Raw genomic sequence first — 21263 nt, forward strand, 5'->3', positions numbered from 1 at the left:
TGCACTGAAAAGTTTTTCCTCCTTTCAACAGGTCATCTAGGAAGTCTTTGGCAGTAAACTGAGTTTTGTTGCTTTGATCAAACATCTTATTCCCCTTGATGAAATTATGCCTTTTCTTCCATGCCCTGAAAGGTTTGCTATGGTATCATATGTTTTAAACTTATAAACAATGCTGTCAACTGTGACTCTAGGAACTTTTAGTGTCTTGGAAATGTTCTTGTAGGCATACCCTTCTTCCTGTGGCTTTTGTGAGAGCTCTTTTGTCTTTGCCATATTTGCTACTTAACTTCAGTACATGCATGGGCTAAATTTATGCATGGCTTTCAACTGAAGCTAATTAATTGTCATTATAGAGGCCCCAAAGGCTTATAAGTAACCCCAAGTAATAGTATAGCACAAAGAAGATATTTTTGATAGATATCCATATAATGAATGTGGGTTCAAAATAACAATGGGCTCCATTAACTTTAATTGTATGGACAAAACAACCCACCGAGGCACATATTTAAAAACTCTGTTATGTTCCACAAAAGAAAGTCGAATGTTTGGAGCCACATGAGGTTAGTTAATGATGACAGAAGAATTATCCCTAGTGTGACCCTATAGCGCCATCAGCTGTTAGTTATAGAGAATCTGAAGTTGTTTGTTTGAAATGTGTGTACAGTATATTATGATTGTAAGGCTTCATTAGTTTTTTTTGCTGTTTTTTTTTTACAAAATCCATGATGAAAAAAATCAACAACCTTTTTTACATGACTAAGACAAGGCTAAACTGCATATATAATATTTCATGCAATGCAGTATTGTTAATGAAAAAAGACAACCTTAGTGAAAAAAACCTATACCAAAATGTAATTAAAATACATCTATTTCATACTAAGTATAATACAAATCCATTGACGTATTTACTGACATAATGCTTGAGACTTACTTTAAACTTTATTTGGAGTACTTTTGCACAATGCACATTTCTTAATATTAAGCCTAAAATGTGTTTCACTGTTAGGAGGGATAGTATGATCTCTGTGTCATATCAGTCTTTAAATGCATTGTATTTAAAGTGTACCTAAAGTATACTTGCAATAGTTCAATTTTAGCACAATCAAATATACTTCAGTATATCTTTAGTTGGACCTCAGCACTACTTCTTGATAACTAAAGTACAAAATTAGTTGTTCCAATTTAGCAGGATTCAAGTATATCAATTTAGTATACCAAAAGTACAATTGCAGGATATTTATATTAAGTACATAAATATGTAAATGTATTTATAGTATACTTAGCATAATATAAATGTATTTACATTTTGGTATGTTTATTTTTCACTTGGGAAGAGTAAAATGTAGATTAAAAAAACAAAATCTATCTTTATTTAATTGACAAATAAGTAGACAAGACTTTTTTTTTTTTTTTTTTTCAATGGATTTTGTTGACTAAAAAAAATAAAATTCCCAGACTTTTAGTCAAGTAACTTGACAAAAATTGACAAAACAAATGTCAGGTTAAGGTTGAACATCTAAAACTAAATGAGTCTCTTCAGGAAGAGACTTGTGGGTGTTTTGCAGATAATTGCTTAATATTTCCTCTTTACTAAAACGGCTTCTCTTATTAACACTACTGCAGACGTTTCCAGTCCTGTTAACATGGCTTTAGGTGGAGGGTTAATTTACATCTCTCTTGAGGTGCTCATCGCTGTAGGATGCTGTCTGGGCAATGTGCTGGTGATGTGGGCCGTGTGGAGGAGCGGAGCCCTGAACCAAACCACTTTCTGCCTGATTGTGTCGCTGGCGATGGCTGATTTCCTGGTTGGAGCCGTGGCCATTCCTCTGGCTCTGATTGTGGACGTCCATGTGAAGATCCCTTTCCATGCCTGTCTGTTCATCAGTTGTGTCCTGATCGTCCCGATCCAAGCATCAGTGCTCACCCTCCTGGCCATTGCTGTGGATCGCTGTCTGCGGGTCTGTATCCCATTCGGGTGAGTCGACCTCCAGATGATTTTGAATAGGCTTCAGTATATGTCAAGCTTGTTGAAAACACAAACAGCTTTTGTTTTATCTTTAAATTAATGTAATGCAATTTAAGCATCCTTAGTTATCATATTTTACATAATTGGAGAGTTTGGACACATCCAAAACTCTGAGAAATATATGATTCTATGCTATTTTTAGGTCAAATTATCAAATACTTAATCAAATAAAGCTATTTGACTCCTTTGTGCAGTTTTTCTTGCTTCTGTTGAAGCTCAAGATGCTCTTTGGAACAAATTTATTAATTCACATTTATTCATTAATTTCTCAGATGGATAATTTAATTATTTTTCTGACATAATTTGTAATGACAAAAATTATGTTTAAATTATTATATTATATTCACATTCAGAACTCAAAAACAAAATTAAAATATGGAATTTTCTTTATTTAAACCTGGAAATTGACATGAAAGTTTTAGAATTTAGAAACATTTCGAACAAAATACATTTTTTTTGGATGTAATATACTTAATTTTTTGTGATATGTTTAGGTGAAATAATATACTAAATAATCAAATACATAATCAAAGTTCATTGATTGTGAACTCCTTTGTGCAGATTTTATAATTTAAAATAGTACCCTGGTTATCTGTTGCTAAGCATCTAGCTGTAACATTCTAACACCGCATCGTTTCACACTGTACAAGTTTGGCACCGCAATGCAGGGTTAATACAATTTCTGAGAAATGCTGTTGAACGTGGAAAAGACAGAGCACCAAAACACACTTGCCAATCAGCATAAACACTCATAATGGTGGAGGAGAGAGAGTGAGCAAGTGGGAAATTTGAAGAAAGACTGTTGAAATTGAGATGGCTGAGAGGCATTACACAAGAGAAAAAGTCTGGAAAAAGAACGGTTATGAACAGGAAAGAGCTTTAGGACCCGCGTTAATATTAGAAAAGCTTTCTAGCGCCGGAGAGACTTAAGCAGGAAGGCCTGAAAACAGATGCCAAGGTTGTGTTGTCTCTGCTCCGTACTTCAGTAACTGGTTTTGCTGTTTTACAGAAGCAAGATATGCTGTTGTTGTAATGCTATAGTAACAGGAGAGTTTTGAGTTTCATTTTTTGTCTGGAGCTGCTGTGCTCGTGTTTGTATATACTCGTGTACTGTATGTTAATTTTTTGTTCTTGCTTGTGGTTTGTTCGTCATCTTTGCTTTATTTTCCGTGCAGCATTATTTTGCTTCAGCTATGATAAAGAAACATCACTCTTGCATTGCGTGTTCATGCATTTTGGGGGCAAAGCAATGAAGGGAGGGGTGTGTTTGTTTGGGTTGATTTCAGATATCAACATTGTTTCTCAGAAATCACTTACTACACTTTTAAAAGGTCTTTCATTTTAAGAAATATTTCTCTCTGGCAGGTATAAGACTACAGTCACTAAGAAGCGCTCATGGATCATCGCCGCTGTGTGCTGGATTCTGGCGTCTGTACTGGGCTTCTTACCGATGTTTGGATGGTACAACCATGACACACTGACACATTACAACTCCACCTCCATAGACTGTCAATTCATTGCTGTCATTCCTACTTCATACCTGGTCCACTTCATCTTTGAGGGGTGTTTTCTTCCTCCACTGGCAGTCATGATTACTTTGTATTGCTACATCTTTTTTAAAGTTAGGAGACAGTCGAGGGGGAGAGCAGGGGTGGCGTCTGAAACTGGTGCATGTAATAAAAAGGAACACAAACTGGCCAGCTCTCTGGTTTTGGTTTTGGCTCTTTTTATTGTTTGCTGGCTGCCATTACACTTGATACAAACCATCAGATACTATGACCAGAATATACATGTACCATCCATTGCTTTGTACTTTGGCATTCTCCTTTCTCATGCCAACTCGATGGTTAACCCTGTAGTGTATGCCTTCAAAATCCCTAAGATTAAGCAGGAGTACAGGAAGATTTGGAGGAAAGTGATTGGTCGACAGCAGCAGGCAGATATAAACGCTACTGCTAGTAATACCACAGACAGCCATGATGGATGAGTTCATGTGAGAATCAGTCCACAGGTGGGAGTCAGTGGTATTATTTAACTCCATTCCATGTACCACAGAACATAGCAAAAGAAGGGGGGATTTGTATGATTTTTTTAGAATGCATTTGCAATACAGCTTTTTCAAACCTTTCAAGCTTTCCTGACCTAAACTAATAATCTAACTGACAGGTTGCAGTTACACTGTTGTGCTAGTAGGGCTCCTTCAAACACCACTGTCAAAGTCTGAGAGTAACTGTAGGATGTGTCTTATAGCTGAATCTGGATTATAGAGGAGTGTGTAATTTAGTGCCCAATAATATGGTTCTACTATAGTACAAATAAGAGCCTGTAGTGATGTGTAAACAAGCTTTAAATGTTTATCTTGCAGCTTTCCTGATGAGCTACAATTGATTATTTTATTTTTTTTCATTTTGAAGCAATTATATGAGGTGTGTAATAAATAAAAATATGCATAAGCACATAATTTAATTATTTGTGTTTTTCATTATGTTTATGCAGTATTTATATTTTTCTTTTTAGAATTATACGTTTTATTCAGAAGAGACACTAAAAGTATCACCCATAAAAATAATTAAAATTTTAGTGTGCTTTATTAGGATGACAAAAACTACATTTTTATTTTCGATGTGTTTGCAGCATAGCTGTGAGAAATTGTGCAATGTAAAATAAACTTAAGTAATATTAATTTATTAACAAATAAAATTAAATATTAGTAATGGAAAATAAAATGTTGCAGTGTAAAATAAAATAACAGTGCAGAGTAAACTAAGCAGCTGATCTTTATAAAACTACAATATGATGTTTTAGTACTTTATATTAGTTTTTATGTACTAGTTTTAAAGGGATAGTTCACCCAAAAATGACAATTCAGTCATCATTCACTGCCCCTTAAGTTTTTTTCTTTTCTTTTTCTATTAAACACAAAAGAAGATATTTTGAAGAATGTTGGTAACCAAAACAACTGCTGGTCCCCATTGGTAAAAGATACATCATCCAGATGTGCTGAGACACATCAAAAGTGATTTATCCTGGGGTCATTGGTTGTTACGGGTGTTTTGCCCAGGCGACCCAGCCGGAGTTGATCAGGCCCTGGCCTGTGTCAGAGCAGCATTTGCCCATGGTTCTGCCCTCTTAATCCAAAGTCACCTAGTGGCTTTCTCTGTGATTTCAGTTGCGAATCTGATCACCTTTTTCTTTGCCTCCCAGTAATGCCTAATAGTGTACACACTTTGCAGAGTGATCTCCCTGAAAATCTTCTGCAGCCCACCTCCGGAGGCTCACAACAAGTTTGCAAGCCCTGCCTCCCACACTCTTCCACTAGCTCCTGGTACTTGGCGCACTTCCTCTCATTGGCCTCATCCTTGCGCTCTTCCCAAGGCACAGTGATCTCCAGCAAGATCAGTTGTTTGGTAGAATCTGAGACAATGATCATGTCTGGATGAAGCTGCATGGATATTATTCTGGTCACAATCTTCAGCCGTTTGCCAAGATCCACTTCCAGTTGCCAGTCAGTGGGGGTAGTGAGGACGGCAGACTTTGGTTTCGGTTGTTGATGGGCCTTCTCTCCGGCTCTGAGAAACTTGGTGGTCTTTGGTTTGTGGTGGCCCTTGATGGAACTGAAGGCTGTGGCTATGCTCTCCTTGCCCAGTTGATGAGCTTCTCTAGCCCTTGGAATATCCACCTGCTGCCCGAGACAGATGTGGTGGTGACAGTCAGGTCATCCATGAAGGCTCTTATTGGGGGCTGTCGCACTCCAGATCTCATCAAAGGGCCTCTGCACTCTACCTCTGCCGACTTAAAAATCATGTTTATGGTGAGGGCGAAGAGAATGACTGAGATGGTGCAACATGTAATTATGCCTTTCTCTAGCCGATGACAGTCTGATGTACCTGACCCAGTGGTGGCTCTTAGCCTGAACTTGCTGTAATAGTCCGTGATTTTGCTAGGAACATGATGTCTATATAGTTGTTCTTCAGGAGGAACTCCGTTAGTTGTCGTGACAGGATGCTGAAGAATATCTTGGAATATCACCTTTGAATATCAACTTCGATGCTTAGCAGTGAGATGACTCTGAACTGACTGATGTTCTTTGAATTCTCTTGCTTAGGGATCCACACTCCTTCTGCATATCTCCACTGCTTGGCATCTCTTCCCCTGTGCCAGAACCCTCAGACTCTTCCACAGGTGCCGAAGGAGTTGCGGGCAGCGCTTGTACACAGTATATGGAACTCCACTAGCGGAGGCTGATCTGGCTCTTTTCACCACCTTCTGAACCTCCACCCAGCTGGGCTCCCTCATGACAAACTTAACTGCCTGAGGTTGTGGGCTTATGAGGGCTGTGTGTAGTTCCAGTTCACTTCCTCAAACTTCCTCAAATACCCCGCCTCCGGTGCCACTCTGCCCTGCGTAGGGACATGAGCTTCTTTCTTGAGATGTTGTGAAGCTCAGGAAGTGGTTGCTTTTCTTCTTCTCTCCCCTTGTACTGTTGTTTAAGACTTCAAAGCTCCTGACACAGTTGATGTATATTTGTGGCTCTATGGTTCGTAGCGTAGGAGGGCTTGGTGTTTCCGCTCTCGACATGGCCAAATCTCTTGGCTAACAATGATTTCCGTCATGGCCTTGAGCTGGCTGTCCACTTCCCCCTTAGCTGTAGCTTTAAGGACCTTGCTAACGTCTGTGTCAAACTGAGACCACATGGTTTGGCTGTTAGCTATTCTGCAGGATTTGGAGGGCTCTACTGCTTGGAGGGACTGGGCTCTGTGGGGTGAATCCTGGCCGGGCTCCTCCTGCGTCTCACCAGGTTCAGATCCTGTGTGCTGCAGTACGTTCTCCCGCTGCGTGCATTTCATCCTTGCCTGATGTATCTTCAGGTCATGCAGATTCTTGCATATTTTTCCGCAGATGCATCTTACTTTTGTTATCGAATTCCCTTTTGCATGGGTCGATACCGTTGGGTCCATCCTACTGGGGTTCTCATTGCCCACAGTTCTGCCCTCTTAATCCAAAGCCACCTAGTGGCTTTCTCTGTGGCTTCGGTTGCAGATATGATCACCTTTCTCTCCCCGGTGATGCCTAGTAGTAGGGCTGCATGATTATGACAAAAATCATTATTGTCGATTAATTGTAATTGTGATTATGAATTATGATTATCACAACTTACATTGAATGATGTACTGAATAGCTTTATACCATTGTTTGAAGCAACTGCATGCCATACTTTTGTATAAAAATAAAAAAACAATCTGAAAACGCAATTTTTTTATTGTTTTTCTGTAGCATTAAACCTTAAATGTCAACTATATATTGGTATGGTTTCTTCTTTAAATAATAATAATAAAAAAGTCAGCATATGCATGGTATAATAATAGGAACTTTTGGCACCAGTGTGGTTCCCCGAAGACTAATGTTCCCCTAGGGCCAGAAGTGACGTAAACTGCACTTGTTGTTGTTACTTTTATTTTGACGGTGCGGCTCCGTCTTCATTAGTTTACGATCTGTTTAACAGTCCCGTCTAATACGTTATTAGATAGAACTGTTATACAAAGAAAGTAGACAGTATATGAAAAAGTATTAGCTTTTGCCGTGTGGTTGATGCCCCGTGTTGCTAGCTTAGCACAAATACATAATCATGTTTCGCTTTGTCTGCTCAAAGTCGCCCTTGATTTTATCCTTAGCGTACGGTTCAGAGGTCCATCTATCACTGTTTTCCATGTTTGTAGAGGTAGTTCGCGGAGTAAATATATAGGCTGTGTACACGGCATTTTAAAAATGGTGGGTGCTGGTGTTTTGTGTGCGTTCGACATATCAGCGTACACTTACGTCACTAGTAGCTTAGACCTTTTACATACTGAAGTAGTCGTGATTCACCTCTCACAACGTGACATGCTCTTAAACATGCAGCATAATGTAAGTGGATATTTTTCCTTGTAATCGAGCCTTTGAATGATTACGAAATCGTGGCATCCGTAATCGTAATCGCGATTAGACATTCGATTAATTGTGCAGCCCTACCTAGTAGTGTAAACACTTTCGCCCTGCAAATCCTCTGCAGCCCACCTCCAGAGGCTTACAACAAGTTTGCCAGCCCTGCCTCCTGCACTCTTCCACTAGCTCTTGGTACTTGCCGCACTTCCTCTTATTATGGAAGTCATTGGGAACCAGAAACTGTTTGGTTACCAACATTCTTCAAAATATCTTCTTTTGTATTCAACAGAACAAATAAACTCATACAGGTTTAGAACAACTTGAGTGAAAGTAATTGATGACAGAATTTTGGGTGAACTATCCCTTTAAATAAAGTTTTCCATTCAGTCCAGACTGGTTAAAAACACTCAAGTAACTTTTTGTCTTGGTGTTCAAAATGATCTGTTTTTACAGTCTATAGCCCTATTCGGACGGGTTTAGTTTTACATGGGGAGGTGGGGTAAAGTAATTATTATCAGAGCTTCTCAGTGATTTTAGTCCCGTCCGAATGTGCCATCTCAGTAATCATTCCGGACAATGTCAGTAAAGATTACGGCGACTTTTACCTTCTGTAAAAGGGTCCGGAAAAATTACCTCAGGTAATACTAATCCCGTTCAAATAGACCCGCTGTAAATATGTATGGTGAAATTCCGTCATTTCCTATTTAAAAGTAGTTTTCCATGCGTTTTTCAATCATGGAAGCACTTGAAGAAACATTCAGTTGTGTTGAAGGTGGTGGGACAAGTCTGTGGCAAACCTCAAGTATTTTCCACATACCATTCAGAGCAAAAAGAAGCAAACAAAACTAATTTTAGCTTTAGCTAAGTGCCTATTACCATCAGAATCCAATCAGAATTTAATTAATAAATCATTTGACTGGACCTAACTGTTATTTATAGTTTATATATTTAGATTATATGTGTTTGCGCACATGGTATCAGGAAGCAACGTATACAAACATGACAACAGGGAGGTGACGGCGGTGTGTAAATCGAGTTACCCCTCCCACCTCTGCTAGTTTTACTGAGATGTCTTATCTCGTGCAAATTGGCCATTAATATTACAGATGTCCTGTGGTAAAATTACAATACTCCACCTCCCCATGTAAAACTAATCCCGTCCGAATAGGGCTTAAGGCAATAGACTGTGGCAGATTAAAAAAAAAAAATCTGTTGTGTTCCACAGAAGAAAGTACGTCAAAGGTTTGGAGCCACATGAGGTTAGTAAATGATGGCAGAAGTTTCATTTTTGGGTGAACTATCCCTATTCTGACCCTATAGTGCCATAAGCTGTTAGTTATTTGATTGATGTGTGTGTACAGTACACTGTGATTGTGTTGCTTCATTATAAAGGTACAGATGTTTCTGTAAGTCAGTCTCAAAAAACTAGTTTTAATTTTTTTTTAAATCTATGATGAAAAAATAGACAACCCTTTTTCCATAACTCAGACAAGACTAAACTGTGTATATAATGCAATATTGATCATAGGAAAAGACTAAAATGTAGTTTAAAAAACAAACACTTTATTTTATACAAAACAAAGTCATTATTTTCTTTGACAAATAAGTAGACAAGACTTTTTAAAAAAAATTTTTGATGGATTTTGTTGACTAAAAAAAAAATCCCCAGACTATTAGTCAACTAAAAATTGACTAACAAATAACAGGTTAAGGTTGATTATAAAATGAGTCTCTTCCGGAAGAGACTTGTGGGTGTGAATGTTTTCACCAGATAGTAAATATAGCCTCAATATTTCCTCTTTACGTAAAATAGCATCTCTTATTAACACTCCTACAGACGTTTCCAGTCTTGTTAACATGGCTTTAGGTGGAGGGTTAATTTACATCTCTCTTGAGGTGCTCATCGCTCTAGGATGCTGTCTGGGCAATGTGCTGGTGATGTGGGCCGTGTGGAGGAGCGGAGCCCTGAACCAAACCACTTTCTGCCTGATTGTGTCGCTGGCGATGGCTGATTTCCTGGTTGGAGCCGTGGCCATTCCTCTGGCTGTACTTGTGGATGTCCATGTGATGATCCCTTTCCATGCCTGTCTGTTCATCAGTTGTGTCCTGATCGTCCCGCAGCAAGCATCAGTGCTCACCCTCCTGGCCATTGCTGTGGATCGCTGTCTGCGGGTCTGTATCCCATTCGGGTGAGTCGGCCTCCAGATGAATTTGAAATGTTATGCACAATATGCTTTAAGTTTGATGAAAGCACAAACAGCTTGTGTTTTATCTTTAAATTACTGTAATTCTGGAAATGCTTAGTTGTTATATTTAACACATTTGCACACATCCAAAACTCTTAGACACACAGGAAATATGGGGTTGTCTTCATCTAAACATGTTAAAAAGAGAAAGTTTTAGAATTTTGAAACATTGTAAACAAAGAAAGTTTTTGATGTAAAATTTATTTACATTTGATTATTTATTTATTTATTTATAAATTTATTTATTATTTGACCATGTATTTTATAATGTATTTGATTATTTGAACTAAAGATATGAAGATATTACTTGACCTGAAAAATAATTAGGTCAAATAATCAAATACATAATCAAATAAAGCTCATTGATCATGTCAATCTCAGAAGATTTTCATGCTTCCACTGAAACTCAAGATGCACTTTGGATCATTCTCAAATGTATGAATTCATTTATCTTATAAAATAATTTGCAGTTAATTTTTTTATACTATTATATTATAAACGTCAAACTCCACACTGAAAACATTGGATTTTCTTTATTTAAACCTGGAGACAAAGAAAGTTGTAAAATTTTGAAACATTTCAAACAAAGATTTTTTTTTTGATGAATATCTTAAGTTGAAATAATAAAATACATAAGCGAATGAAGCTCATTGATTATCAACTCCTATATTTGGATTTTATATTTATAATTTAAAGGTAGGGTAGGCTATTGAACACAGCATAAGCTCGTTGTTTTGGTTCAGGAGGAACTGTAAAAGGCGACTGCTGTTTGTTTGTGGCGCTCAGTGACTGTCTACAACTCTGCATTGCACTAAAGATGTGTGATGTCTGCGCGGTGGGGAGGTGGGGGAGGTATGGAAATACATATGTCGACAGATAGGTAGGACATCCTGTTATTGCACCAAATGCAATGATTGGATGAACATTTTTTTGGTCCTGAGACTTCAGATATATGTTTTTAAAAAAAAAAAAAAAAATTTAGATCACTTCTATTATTGATAGTTTATGTTTAGGAAAAACAGTGCCTACCATACCTTTTAATATATACATTTAGATATTATATTTTATAAGCAGGTAACACTTTACAATAATGTCTTGTTTGTTAACATTAGTTAATGCATTATCTAACATGAACTAATAATTAGCAATATATTTTTACAGCATTTATTATCCTTTGTTAATCTTCATGTTCAACATTAACTTAAACATTATTAACATTATTAAATGTTGTACAAGTATTGTTCATTGCTAGTTCATGTTAACTAATGTAGTTAATGTTAACAAATTAAACTTTATTGTAAAGTGTTACCAGCATAATACACGGATCATGCGTAACATTATGACCACCTTCCTAATATTGTGTTGGTTCCCCTTTTGCTGCCAAAACAGCCCTGACCCATCAAGGCATGGACTCCACTAGACTCCTGAAGGTGTGCTGTGGTATCTGCACCAAGATGTTAGCAGCAGATCCTTTAAGTCCTGTAAGTTGCAAGGTGGGGCCCACACATTAGACCTTATGTTGCTGCATGGTATCTCGATTCGTGACCTTGAAATCCTTGATTTGAGTTTTTCTGACCATATGCCTGTTATATTTACTTGTTCTTTTCCAAATGGCATTTCAAAAACTATGAGGCTTTCGCAGCAGACTCGTACCTTTACTCCATCTTCTAGTGGTGATTTCTCTGTTCTTTTCAAAGAGTTTAATGATATTTTGTTGTCTGTTGATTCAGGGGATTCTGTGATACTCTTACTTTTAGATTTAAGTGCTGCCTTCGACACTGTGGACCACAAAATTTTGATCTCACAACTTGAACAATGTGTGGGAATTGAAGGTTGCACTCTAAATTGGTTTAAGTCCTATTTGAATGCTAGAACATTTTCTGTTTGTCTTGATGGGTTCTCTTCTTCTGTATCTTTTTTGGATTATGGAGTCCCTCAGGGCTCCATTCTGGCCCCTGCTTTGTTCTCGTTGTATATGCTTCCTTTGGGGACTATTCTTACTAAACATGGTGTGTCATTTCCTTTTTATGCTGATGACACCCAAATTTATTTGCCCTTAAAAAAAAAACGACAAAAAAGCTTTAAGCTCATTATCAGCATGCTTGTCTGATATTAAGTCTTAGTTTTCTTTTAATTTTTTTGCATCTAAACGAGAGCAAAACTGAGGTTATTGTTTTCGGGCCTACAGATGTGTTAGCAAATTCTGATGGTGACCTGGGAGATTTGGTCTCTTATGTAAAACACTCTATGAAAAACTTAAATTTGACAAACAGATTAATGCTGTAATTAAATCTAGTTTTTTCCAATTAAGACTATTATCTAAGGCTAAGAGTTTTCTAACATTTGCAGAGTTTGAGAGAGTGATCCATTCGTTTATTTCATCGAGACTTGACTATTGTAATTCTCTTTATATTGGAATGAGCCAATCCAATATTAGTCGTCTTCAGATGGTCCAAAATGCAGCAACCAGGCTGTTGACTGGGACACGGAAATGTAATTATATTTCCCCAATATTACAAGCGTTGCACTGGCTGCCGGTTTGTTATAGAATTGATTTTAAAATCCTGCTTTTTGTTTTTAAAGTCCTAAATGGATCAGCTCCAAAATATCTCTCTGAACTTTTGAAATTAAATAACTCTGCTACATCATTAAGGTCATCTAATCAAAGATTGCTGATGGTTCCGAGATCTAGGCTTAAGACGAGGGGTGACCGTGCTTTTACTATTATTGGTCCAAAATTGTGGAATAGTCTTCCTCTGTCTTTAAGACTAGTAGCCACAGAGTCTGATTTTAAATCTAAGTTGAAAACTTACTTTTTCTCTCAGGCTTAAAAACTATATTTGATTTTTAACATTTATTTATTTTTTTTTTATTTTTTTTTTCTCAAACGTTGATTTGTAAAGATTTATTTCAAATTAGTGTTTCCGATGTAAACTCCCTTTATTATTGCTTTGTGTTTTTTTAATATTTTTTTATTTATTTGTTTATTTATCCTCTTGTACAGCACAATGTCCAACTACTGTTGTACTTATTGTGCTATATAAATAAAATTTTGATTTGATTTGATAATGTATCCCACCCACTAACAGGTGCCGTGATGGTGCCGTCATAATGTTATGCATGATCGGTGTATATAGATAATTATTTGAGAAAACAATGTGAAATAGAAGCATTTTCAGACCCTAATGCACTGAGAAACATTTCCAGTATACAGTACAGTGTGCCAATTCAATTTAAAAGGTCTTTAATTTTTAAGAAATATTTCTCATTTCTTCTCTCTGGCAGGTATAAGACTACAGTCACTAAGAAGCGCTCATGGATCATCGCCGCTGTGTGCTGGATTCTGGCGTCTGTACTGGGCTTCTTACCGATGTTTGGATGGTACAACTATGACACACTGACACATTACAACTCCACCTCTATAGACTGTGATTTTGTTGCTGTCATTCCTGCTTCATACCTGGTCCACTTCATCTTTGAGGGGTGTTTTCTTCCTCCACTGGCAGTCATGATTACTTTGTATTGCTACATCTTTTTTAAAGATAGGAGACAGTCGAGGGGGAGAGCAGGGGTGGCTTCTGAAACTGGTGCATGTAATAAAAAGGAACACAAACTGGCCAGCTCTCTGGTTTTGGTTTTGGCTCTTTTTATTGTTTGCTGGCTGCCATTACACGTGAAACATGCCATCACATACTATAACCAGAATATACATGTACCATCCATCGCTTTGTACTTTGGCATTCTCCTTTCTCATGCCAACTCGATGGTTAACCCTGTAGTGTATGCCTTCAAAATCCCTAAGATTAAGCAGGAGTACAGGAAGATTTGGAGGAAAGTGATTGGTCTACAGCAGCAGGCAGATATAAACGCTACTGCTAGTAATACCACAGACAGCCATGATGGACAAGTTCATGTGAGAATTAGTCCACAGGAGAGAGTCAGTGGTATTATCTAGTCATCTCAATGGCAAAAAGTGTCCTAATCATCCTGAATTCACCCTACCAAAAGTACAATTGCAGGATATTTATATAAAGTACATAAATATGTATTTGTAGTATACTTGGCATAAAATAAATGTATTTCAAATACATTTTGGTATGTTTATTTTTCACTTGGGAAGAGTAAAATGTAGATTAAAAAACAAAATCTATCTTTATTTAATTGACAAATAAGTAGACAAGACTTTTTTTTGATGGATTTTGTTGGCTAAAAAGACTTTTAGTCAAGTAGAACTTGACAAAACAAATATCAGGTTAAGGTTGAACATCTAAAACCACTAAATGAGTCTCTTCCGGAAGAGACTTTTGGGTGTGAAAGTTTTTTGCAGAGAGTATACAAATAGCCTCAATATTTCCTCTTTACTAAAACAGCTTCTCTTATTAACACTACTGCAGACGTTTCCAGTCCTGTTAACATGGTTTTAGGTGGAGGGTTAATTTACATCTCTCTTGAGGTGCTCATCGCTGTAGGATGCTGTCTGGGCAATGTGCTGGTGATGTGGGCCGTGTGGAGGAGCGGAGCCCTGAACCAAACCACTTTCTGCCTGATTGTGTCGCTGGCGATGGCTGATTTCCTGGTTGGAGCCGTGGCCATTCCTCTGGCTGTGATTGTGGACGTCCATGTGAAGATCCCTTTCCATGCCTGTCTGTTCATCAGTTGTGTCCTGATTGTCCCGTTGCAAGCATCAGTGCTCACCCTCCTGGCCATTGCTGTGGATCGCTGTCTGCGGGTCTGTATCCCATTCAAGTGAGTCGGCCTCCAAATGATTTTGAATAGGCTTCAGTATATGTCAAGCTTGTTGAAAACACAAACAGCTTTTGTTTTATCTTTAAATTAATGTAATGCAATTTAAGCATCCTTAGTTATCATATTTTACATAATTGGAGAGTTTGGAAACATATGGGATTCTGTGCTATCTTTAGGTCAAATTATCAAATAATTAAAGCTAATTGACTCCTTTGTGCAGTTTTTCTTGCTTCCGTTGAAGCTCAAGATGCTCTTTGGAACAAATTTATTCATTCATTTCTCAGTTGGACTTTTTAATTATTTTTCTGACATAATTTGTAATGAAAAATATTTAAATTATATTATATTATATTATATTATATTTATTATATTATATTCACATTCAGAACTCAAAAACCACAATAAAGTATGGAATTTTTTTTATTTAAACCTGGAAATTAAAGAGAAAGTTTTAGAATTTAGAAACATTTCAAAACAAAAACAGGTTTTTTCAAAACACTGCTTCATGAAGCTTCGGAGCGTTATGAACCAGCGTGTCGAATCAGGGGTTCGGAGCACCAAAGTCATGTGATTTCAGCAGTTTGGCGGTTTGACACGCGATCCGAATCATGATTCGACACGCTGATTCATAACCCCCCGAAGCTTCATGAAGCAGTGTTTTGAAATCGGCCATCACTAAATAAGTCGTTATTTTGTTTTTTTGGTGCACCGAAAATATTCTCGTCACTTTATAGTATTGATATTGAACCACTGTACTCACATGAACTGATTTAAATATGTTTTTAGTACATTAATGGATCTTGAGAGAGGAAATGTCATTGCTGGCGATGGAGGCCTCACTGAGCCACCGGATTTCAACAAAAATATCTTAAAGGTATATCCGAAGATTAACGAAGGTCTTACGGGTGTGGAATGGCATGAGGGTGAGACCCTAATAAATGACATTATTTTCATTTTTGGGTGAACTAACCCTTTAATAGAAAAGCTTTCTAGCGCCGGAGAGACCTAACCAGGAAGGCCTGAAAACAGATGCCAAGGTTGTGTTGTTTCTGCTCCGTACTTGAGTAACTAGTTTTGCTGTTTTACAAAAGCAAGATATGCTGTTGTTGTAATGCTATAGTAACAGGAGAGCTTTGAGTGTCATTGCTTGTCTGGAGCTGCTGTGCTCCTGTTTGTATATACTCATGTACTGTATGTTCATTTTTTGTTCTTGCTTGTGGTTTGTTCGTCATCTTTGCTCAGCTATGATAAAGAAACATCACTTCTGCATTGCGTGTTCATGCATTTTGGGGGCAAAGCAATGAAGGGAGGGGTGTGTTTGTTTGGGTTGATTTCAGATATCAACATTGTTTCTCAGAAATCACTTACTACACCTTTAAAAGGTCTTTCATTTTAAGAAATATTTCTCTCTGGCAGGTATAAGACTACAGTCACTAAGAAGCGCTCATGGATCATCGCCGCTGTGTGCTGGATTCTGGCGTCCGTACTGGGCTTCTTACCGATGTTTGGATGGTACAACCATGACACACTGACACATTACAACTCCACCTCCATAGACTGTCAATTCATTGCTGTCATTCCTGCTTCATACCTGGTCCACTTTATCTATGAGGGGTGTTTTCTTCCTCCACTGGCAGTCATGATTACTTTGTATTGCTACATCTTTTTTAAAGTTAGGAGACAGTCGAGGGGGAGAGCAGGGGTGGCGTCTGAAACTGGTGCATGTAATAAAAAGGAACAGAAACTAGCCAGCTCTCTGGTTTTGGTTTTGGCTCTTTTTATTGTTTGCTGGCTGCCATTACACGTGATACAAGCCATCACATACTATAACCAGAATATACATGTACCATCCATTGCTTTGTACTTTGGCATTCTCCTTTCTCATGCCAACTCGATGGTTAACCCTGTAGTGTATGCCTTCAAAATCCCTAAGATTATGCAGGAGTACAGGAAGATTTGGAGGAAAGTGATTGGTCGACAGCAGCAGGCAGATATAAACGCTACTGCTAGTACCACAGACAGCCATGATGGACAAGTTCATGTGAGAATCAGTCCACAGGAGAGAGTCAGTGGTATTATTTAACTCTATTCCATGTACCGCAGAACATAGCAAAAGAAGGGGGGATTTATAAAATGATTTTTTTAGAATGTATTTGCAATACAGCTTTTTCAAACCTTTCAAGCTTTCCTGACCTAAACTAATAATCTAACTGACAGGTTGCAGTTACACTGTTGTGCCAGTAGGGCTCCTCCAAACACCACTGTCAAAGTCTGAGAGTAACTGTAGGATGTGTCTTATAGCTGAATCTGGATTATAGAGGAGTGTGTAATTTAGTGCCCAATAATATGGTTCTACTATAGTACAAATAAGAGCCTGTAGTGATGTGTAAACAAGCTTTATATGTTTATCTTGCACCTTTCCTGATGAGCTACAATTGATTTTTTTTTTTTTTTCATTTTGAAGCACTTACATGAAGTGTGCAATAAATAAAAATATGCATAAGCACATAATTTAATTATTTGTGTCTTTCATTATGTTCATGCAGTATTCATATTTTTCTTTTTAGAATTATATGTTTTATTCAGAAGAGACACTAAAAGTATCACCCATAAAAATAATTAAAATTTTAGTGTGCTTTATTAGGATGACAAAAACTACATTTTTATTTTCGATGTGTTTGCAGCATAGCTGTGAGAAATTGTGCAATGTAAAATAAACTTAAGTAATATTAATTTATTAACAAATAAAATTAAATATTAGTAATGGAAAATAAAATGTTGCAATGTAAAATAAAATAACAGCAGAGTAAACTAAGCAGCTGATCTTTATAAAACTACAATATGATGTTTTAATACTTTATATTTGTATTTTTGTACCTGTTTTAAAGGGATAGTTCACCCAAAAATGAAAAATCTGTCATTATTTACTCACGCTCGAGTTGTTTTAAACCTGCATGAATTTCTTTCTTCTGTTGAACATAAAAGAAGGCATTTTGAAGAATGTGGGTAACCAAACAGTTTCTGGTCCCCATTGACTTTCATAGTATGAAGGGGGGGGAAAAGATGAAAAAAATGGAAGTCAATGGGGACCAGAAACTGTTTGGTTACCCCCATTCAGGTTTAGAACAACTTGAGTGAGTAAATGATGACAGAATTTTCATTTTTGGGTGAACTATCCCTTTAAATAAAGTTTCCCATTTGGTTCAGACTGGTTAAAAACACTCCAGCAACTCTTTCTCTTGGTGTTCAAAATGATCAAATGTTTTTACTCTCGCTCATTGTGCCTCACAAGGAAGGCAATAGACTGTATAGTTATCACCCAAATAGGATGTGATCCTTCCCACAAACTATACAACCTACTACCTCAGCTTGTAGATACACACAGATCTGCAGTTTCACTGTACGGGAGCACAAACTCCACAGAGTAACTTGAAACGTTATTTAAAGGCCCAGAGTGTTTCTTCAGTTTCTTCAGTTGATAGCTGGTTATTCTGCCTCCGTAAGAAAGACAGTAGATTGTATAGTTATCTCAAAGGGAGGTTTTATACTCCACAACTATTCAATCTACTACCTCAGCTTTAGGGACAGCAAACACACATGCCGTGGCTTTAGTTTCCTCACTGAATCTGGACGGGGATGAAAGAAAGAGGGAGAGAGACATTATTTATTATGAGTCATACAAAATTGTGCCTTTCATAATGTTTAGTATTCAAGTTTTATGTAGAAGAGACACTAAAAGTATTAATTAAAATTTTCAGTGCGACAAACTACGTTTTTATTGCCAACGCGTTTGCTTTATAAAAAAAATTGTGCAATATAAAATAAACAAAATAGTAACATATATAACATAGTAGTGAAATAATAATTACTATAGTAATAACATAGTAATATTAATTTATTAACAAATAAAATAAAATATCAGTAGTGCAAAATAAAATAAATATTACATGACAATTGTAATATAAATGTATATATTCATAATATAATATATATATATATTGCCAAAATTTAAATTATTTATTAAACTATCAATAATCACAATCATACATTGTAAAGTAAAACACTGGACTCCACCTGGTTTACAAACACCTTAAAGTGCAGAGGGAAGTTTCAGTATTTCCTTCTTTGTCTCTTTCTGCTTTGCTTTTGAAAGATTAGCAAAATAATCCACAATATGTATTACAATATACACAATATAGCATGCTAATTTGTGACTCTCTGGCAGGCAGAAGTCCTGGCATGAAGCAGAGGTGAGCCGCACAACAAAATACTGCCCGTTTTTTTTTTTTTACACGTGGCTCCTTGCAACCTTCACACGCCTGTGGTGTGGCATGCCATTTAATTGCCTGAAGTAAATCGCTGAATTTGAACGTAGCTTTCCCAGCTGTCTTCCTTAAAAAAATGCTACATGTTGTCTGCTAGCAAAGCAAGAAAGAGAGGGAAAAGGACCAAACAAAATGGCCGCCTTCCTGCCATCTTAAACGAGTGTTCAGTTAGAAGTCAAGAACGTTTAAAGACGAAAACTGCTCATGCTTATTTCGAGAAAGGTAAATGAAATCACTCATATTCTTCATATTGAGCAGGAGGAACTGTAAATATACTGTAATACCGTGGTACTGTTTGATATTCATTGGCCATAGTATTTAAATAGTTCTGTATGGTAATAAAAAAAATTCAAGAAATGTTTCTTGAGCAGCAAATCAGCATATTAGAATGATTTCTGAAGGATCATGTGACACTGAAGACTGGAGTAATGATGCTGAAAATTCAGCTTTGATCACAGGAATAAATTACATTTTACAATATATTCAAACAGAAAACAGTTATTTTAAATGGTAATAATATTTCATAATATTACAATATTTTTAGGGTTTTTTTTTTTTTTTTTGGATCAAATAAATGCAGAAGAGACTTCTTTCAAAAACATAAACAATCTTAATGAATCCAAACTTTTGACCGGTAGTGCATATATAATATTTAATATTTATGAAAATGTATGAATATATAATTTGTGATAATTACCTGCTGACTGTACAATAGCCCATATATATATATATATATATATATATATATATACATATACATACATACATACATATGTATTGTTGTAATGCCCTTTAATCTACACAAATGATGGCCGTCCCAGCATGATGGTGTGGTTCATGTCTGGCAGACGGGGGTCACCAGGGCAGGCCAAAAGAATGGACTGCCATGGCAAAGCGGTGGGGTGGCGGCACCGTCTCTTTGCATAAATTAGCATGTGAACCGGAGGAACTGAAAGACACTGGGGCGGGACATTAACATTCCGAATTCCTCTTTGGCCTAATTAATGGCAGTGATTGAAATGTTTTGGCCTGGCAGTTGGCCGAGACAGTGGGCCAGTGTGAAAAAGACCAGGCGGACTGAAGGCTGAAGTCTCGTAATTGAGATGTTGGATCAGATAAAGAAATCAAAAATTTCTAAAAAAAATTTTTAGTGTATATAAAAGTTTTTTAGGCTGACATGTGGACAAAAATGTATATAATTGTGGCCACAAAGTGGCCTCATTTCGTTCCCTCATTTTAGTGAATCATTGCTGTTGGACTAATTAATTCCCTCGATTTAGTAAATCGTAGCCACATTGTACTCATTCGTTCCCTCGTTTTAGTAAATCGCAGTAGCCACATTGGACTAATTCATTCCCTTGTTTTAGTAAATCGCAGTAGCCATGTTGGACTAATTCGTTCCCTCGTTTTAGTAAATCGCAGTAGCCACGTTGGACTAATTCGTTCCCTCGTTTTAGTAAATCGCAGTAGCCACATTGGACTAATTCGTTCCCTCGTTTTAGTAAATTGCAGTAGCCACATTGGACTAATTCGTTCCCTCGTTTTAGTAAATCGTTTCTACTTTGGACTAATTCGTTCCCTTGTTTTAGTAAATCGCAGTAGCCACATTGGACTAATTCGTTCCCTCGTTTTAGTAAATCGTTGCTACTTTGGACTAATTCGTTCCCTCGTTTTAGTAAATCGCAGTAGCCACATTGGACTAATTCGTTCCCTCGTTTTAGTAAATTGCAGTAGCCACATTGGACTAATTCGTTCCCTCGTTTTAGTAAATCGTTTCTACTTTGGACTAATTCGTTCCCTTGTTTTAGTAAATCGCAGTAGCCACATTGGACTAATTCGTTCCCTCGTTTTAGTAAATCGTTGCTACTTTGGACTAATTCGTTCCCTCGTTTTAGTAAATTGCAGTAGCCACATTGGACTAATTCATTCCCTTGTTTTAGTAAACCGTTGCTACTTTGGACTAATTCATTCCCTTGTTTTAGTAAATCGTTGCTACTT

The 21263-nt window shown here is 37.1% G+C and overlaps 1 protein-coding gene across 12 annotated transcripts; it reads left to right on the forward strand.

Annotated features, from left to right (window-relative positions):
- Positions 1 to 116: 116 nt before the first annotated feature.
- On the forward strand, positions 117 to 17451 carry adora4a (adenosine A4 receptor a). Of its 12 annotated transcripts, XM_051897344.1 has the most exons (5): positions 9830 to 10137; positions 11584 to 11675; positions 13480 to 13575; positions 14664 to 14940; positions 16357 to 17451. In XM_051897344.1, the coding sequence occupies exons 4-5, from the start codon at positions 14690 to 14692 to the stop codon at positions 17021 to 17023; spliced, it is 918 nt and encodes a 305-aa protein (XP_051753304.1). In that variant the 5' UTR covers positions 9830 to 10137; positions 11584 to 11675; positions 13480 to 13575; positions 14664 to 14689; the 3' UTR covers positions 17024 to 17451. The 12 variants fall into 12 exon arrangements, 10 of the variants coding, with proteins under 10 accessions (XP_051753295.1, XP_051753299.1, XP_051753302.1 ...); XM_051897339.1 differs by lacking the exons at positions 9830 to 10137; positions 11584 to 11675 and adding an exon at positions 1503 to 1975; XM_051897342.1 differs by lacking the exons at positions 9830 to 10137; positions 11584 to 11675 and adding an exon at positions 1503 to 1958.
- The last annotated feature ends 3812 nt before the right edge of the window (positions 17452 to 21263 follow it).

Source organism: Ctenopharyngodon idella, chromosome 6 (assembly GCF_019924925.1).
Source record: "Ctenopharyngodon idella isolate HZGC_01 chromosome 6, HZGC01, whole genome shotgun sequence".
Taxonomy (NCBI): domain Eukaryota; kingdom Metazoa; phylum Chordata; class Actinopteri; order Cypriniformes; family Xenocyprididae; genus Ctenopharyngodon; species Ctenopharyngodon idella.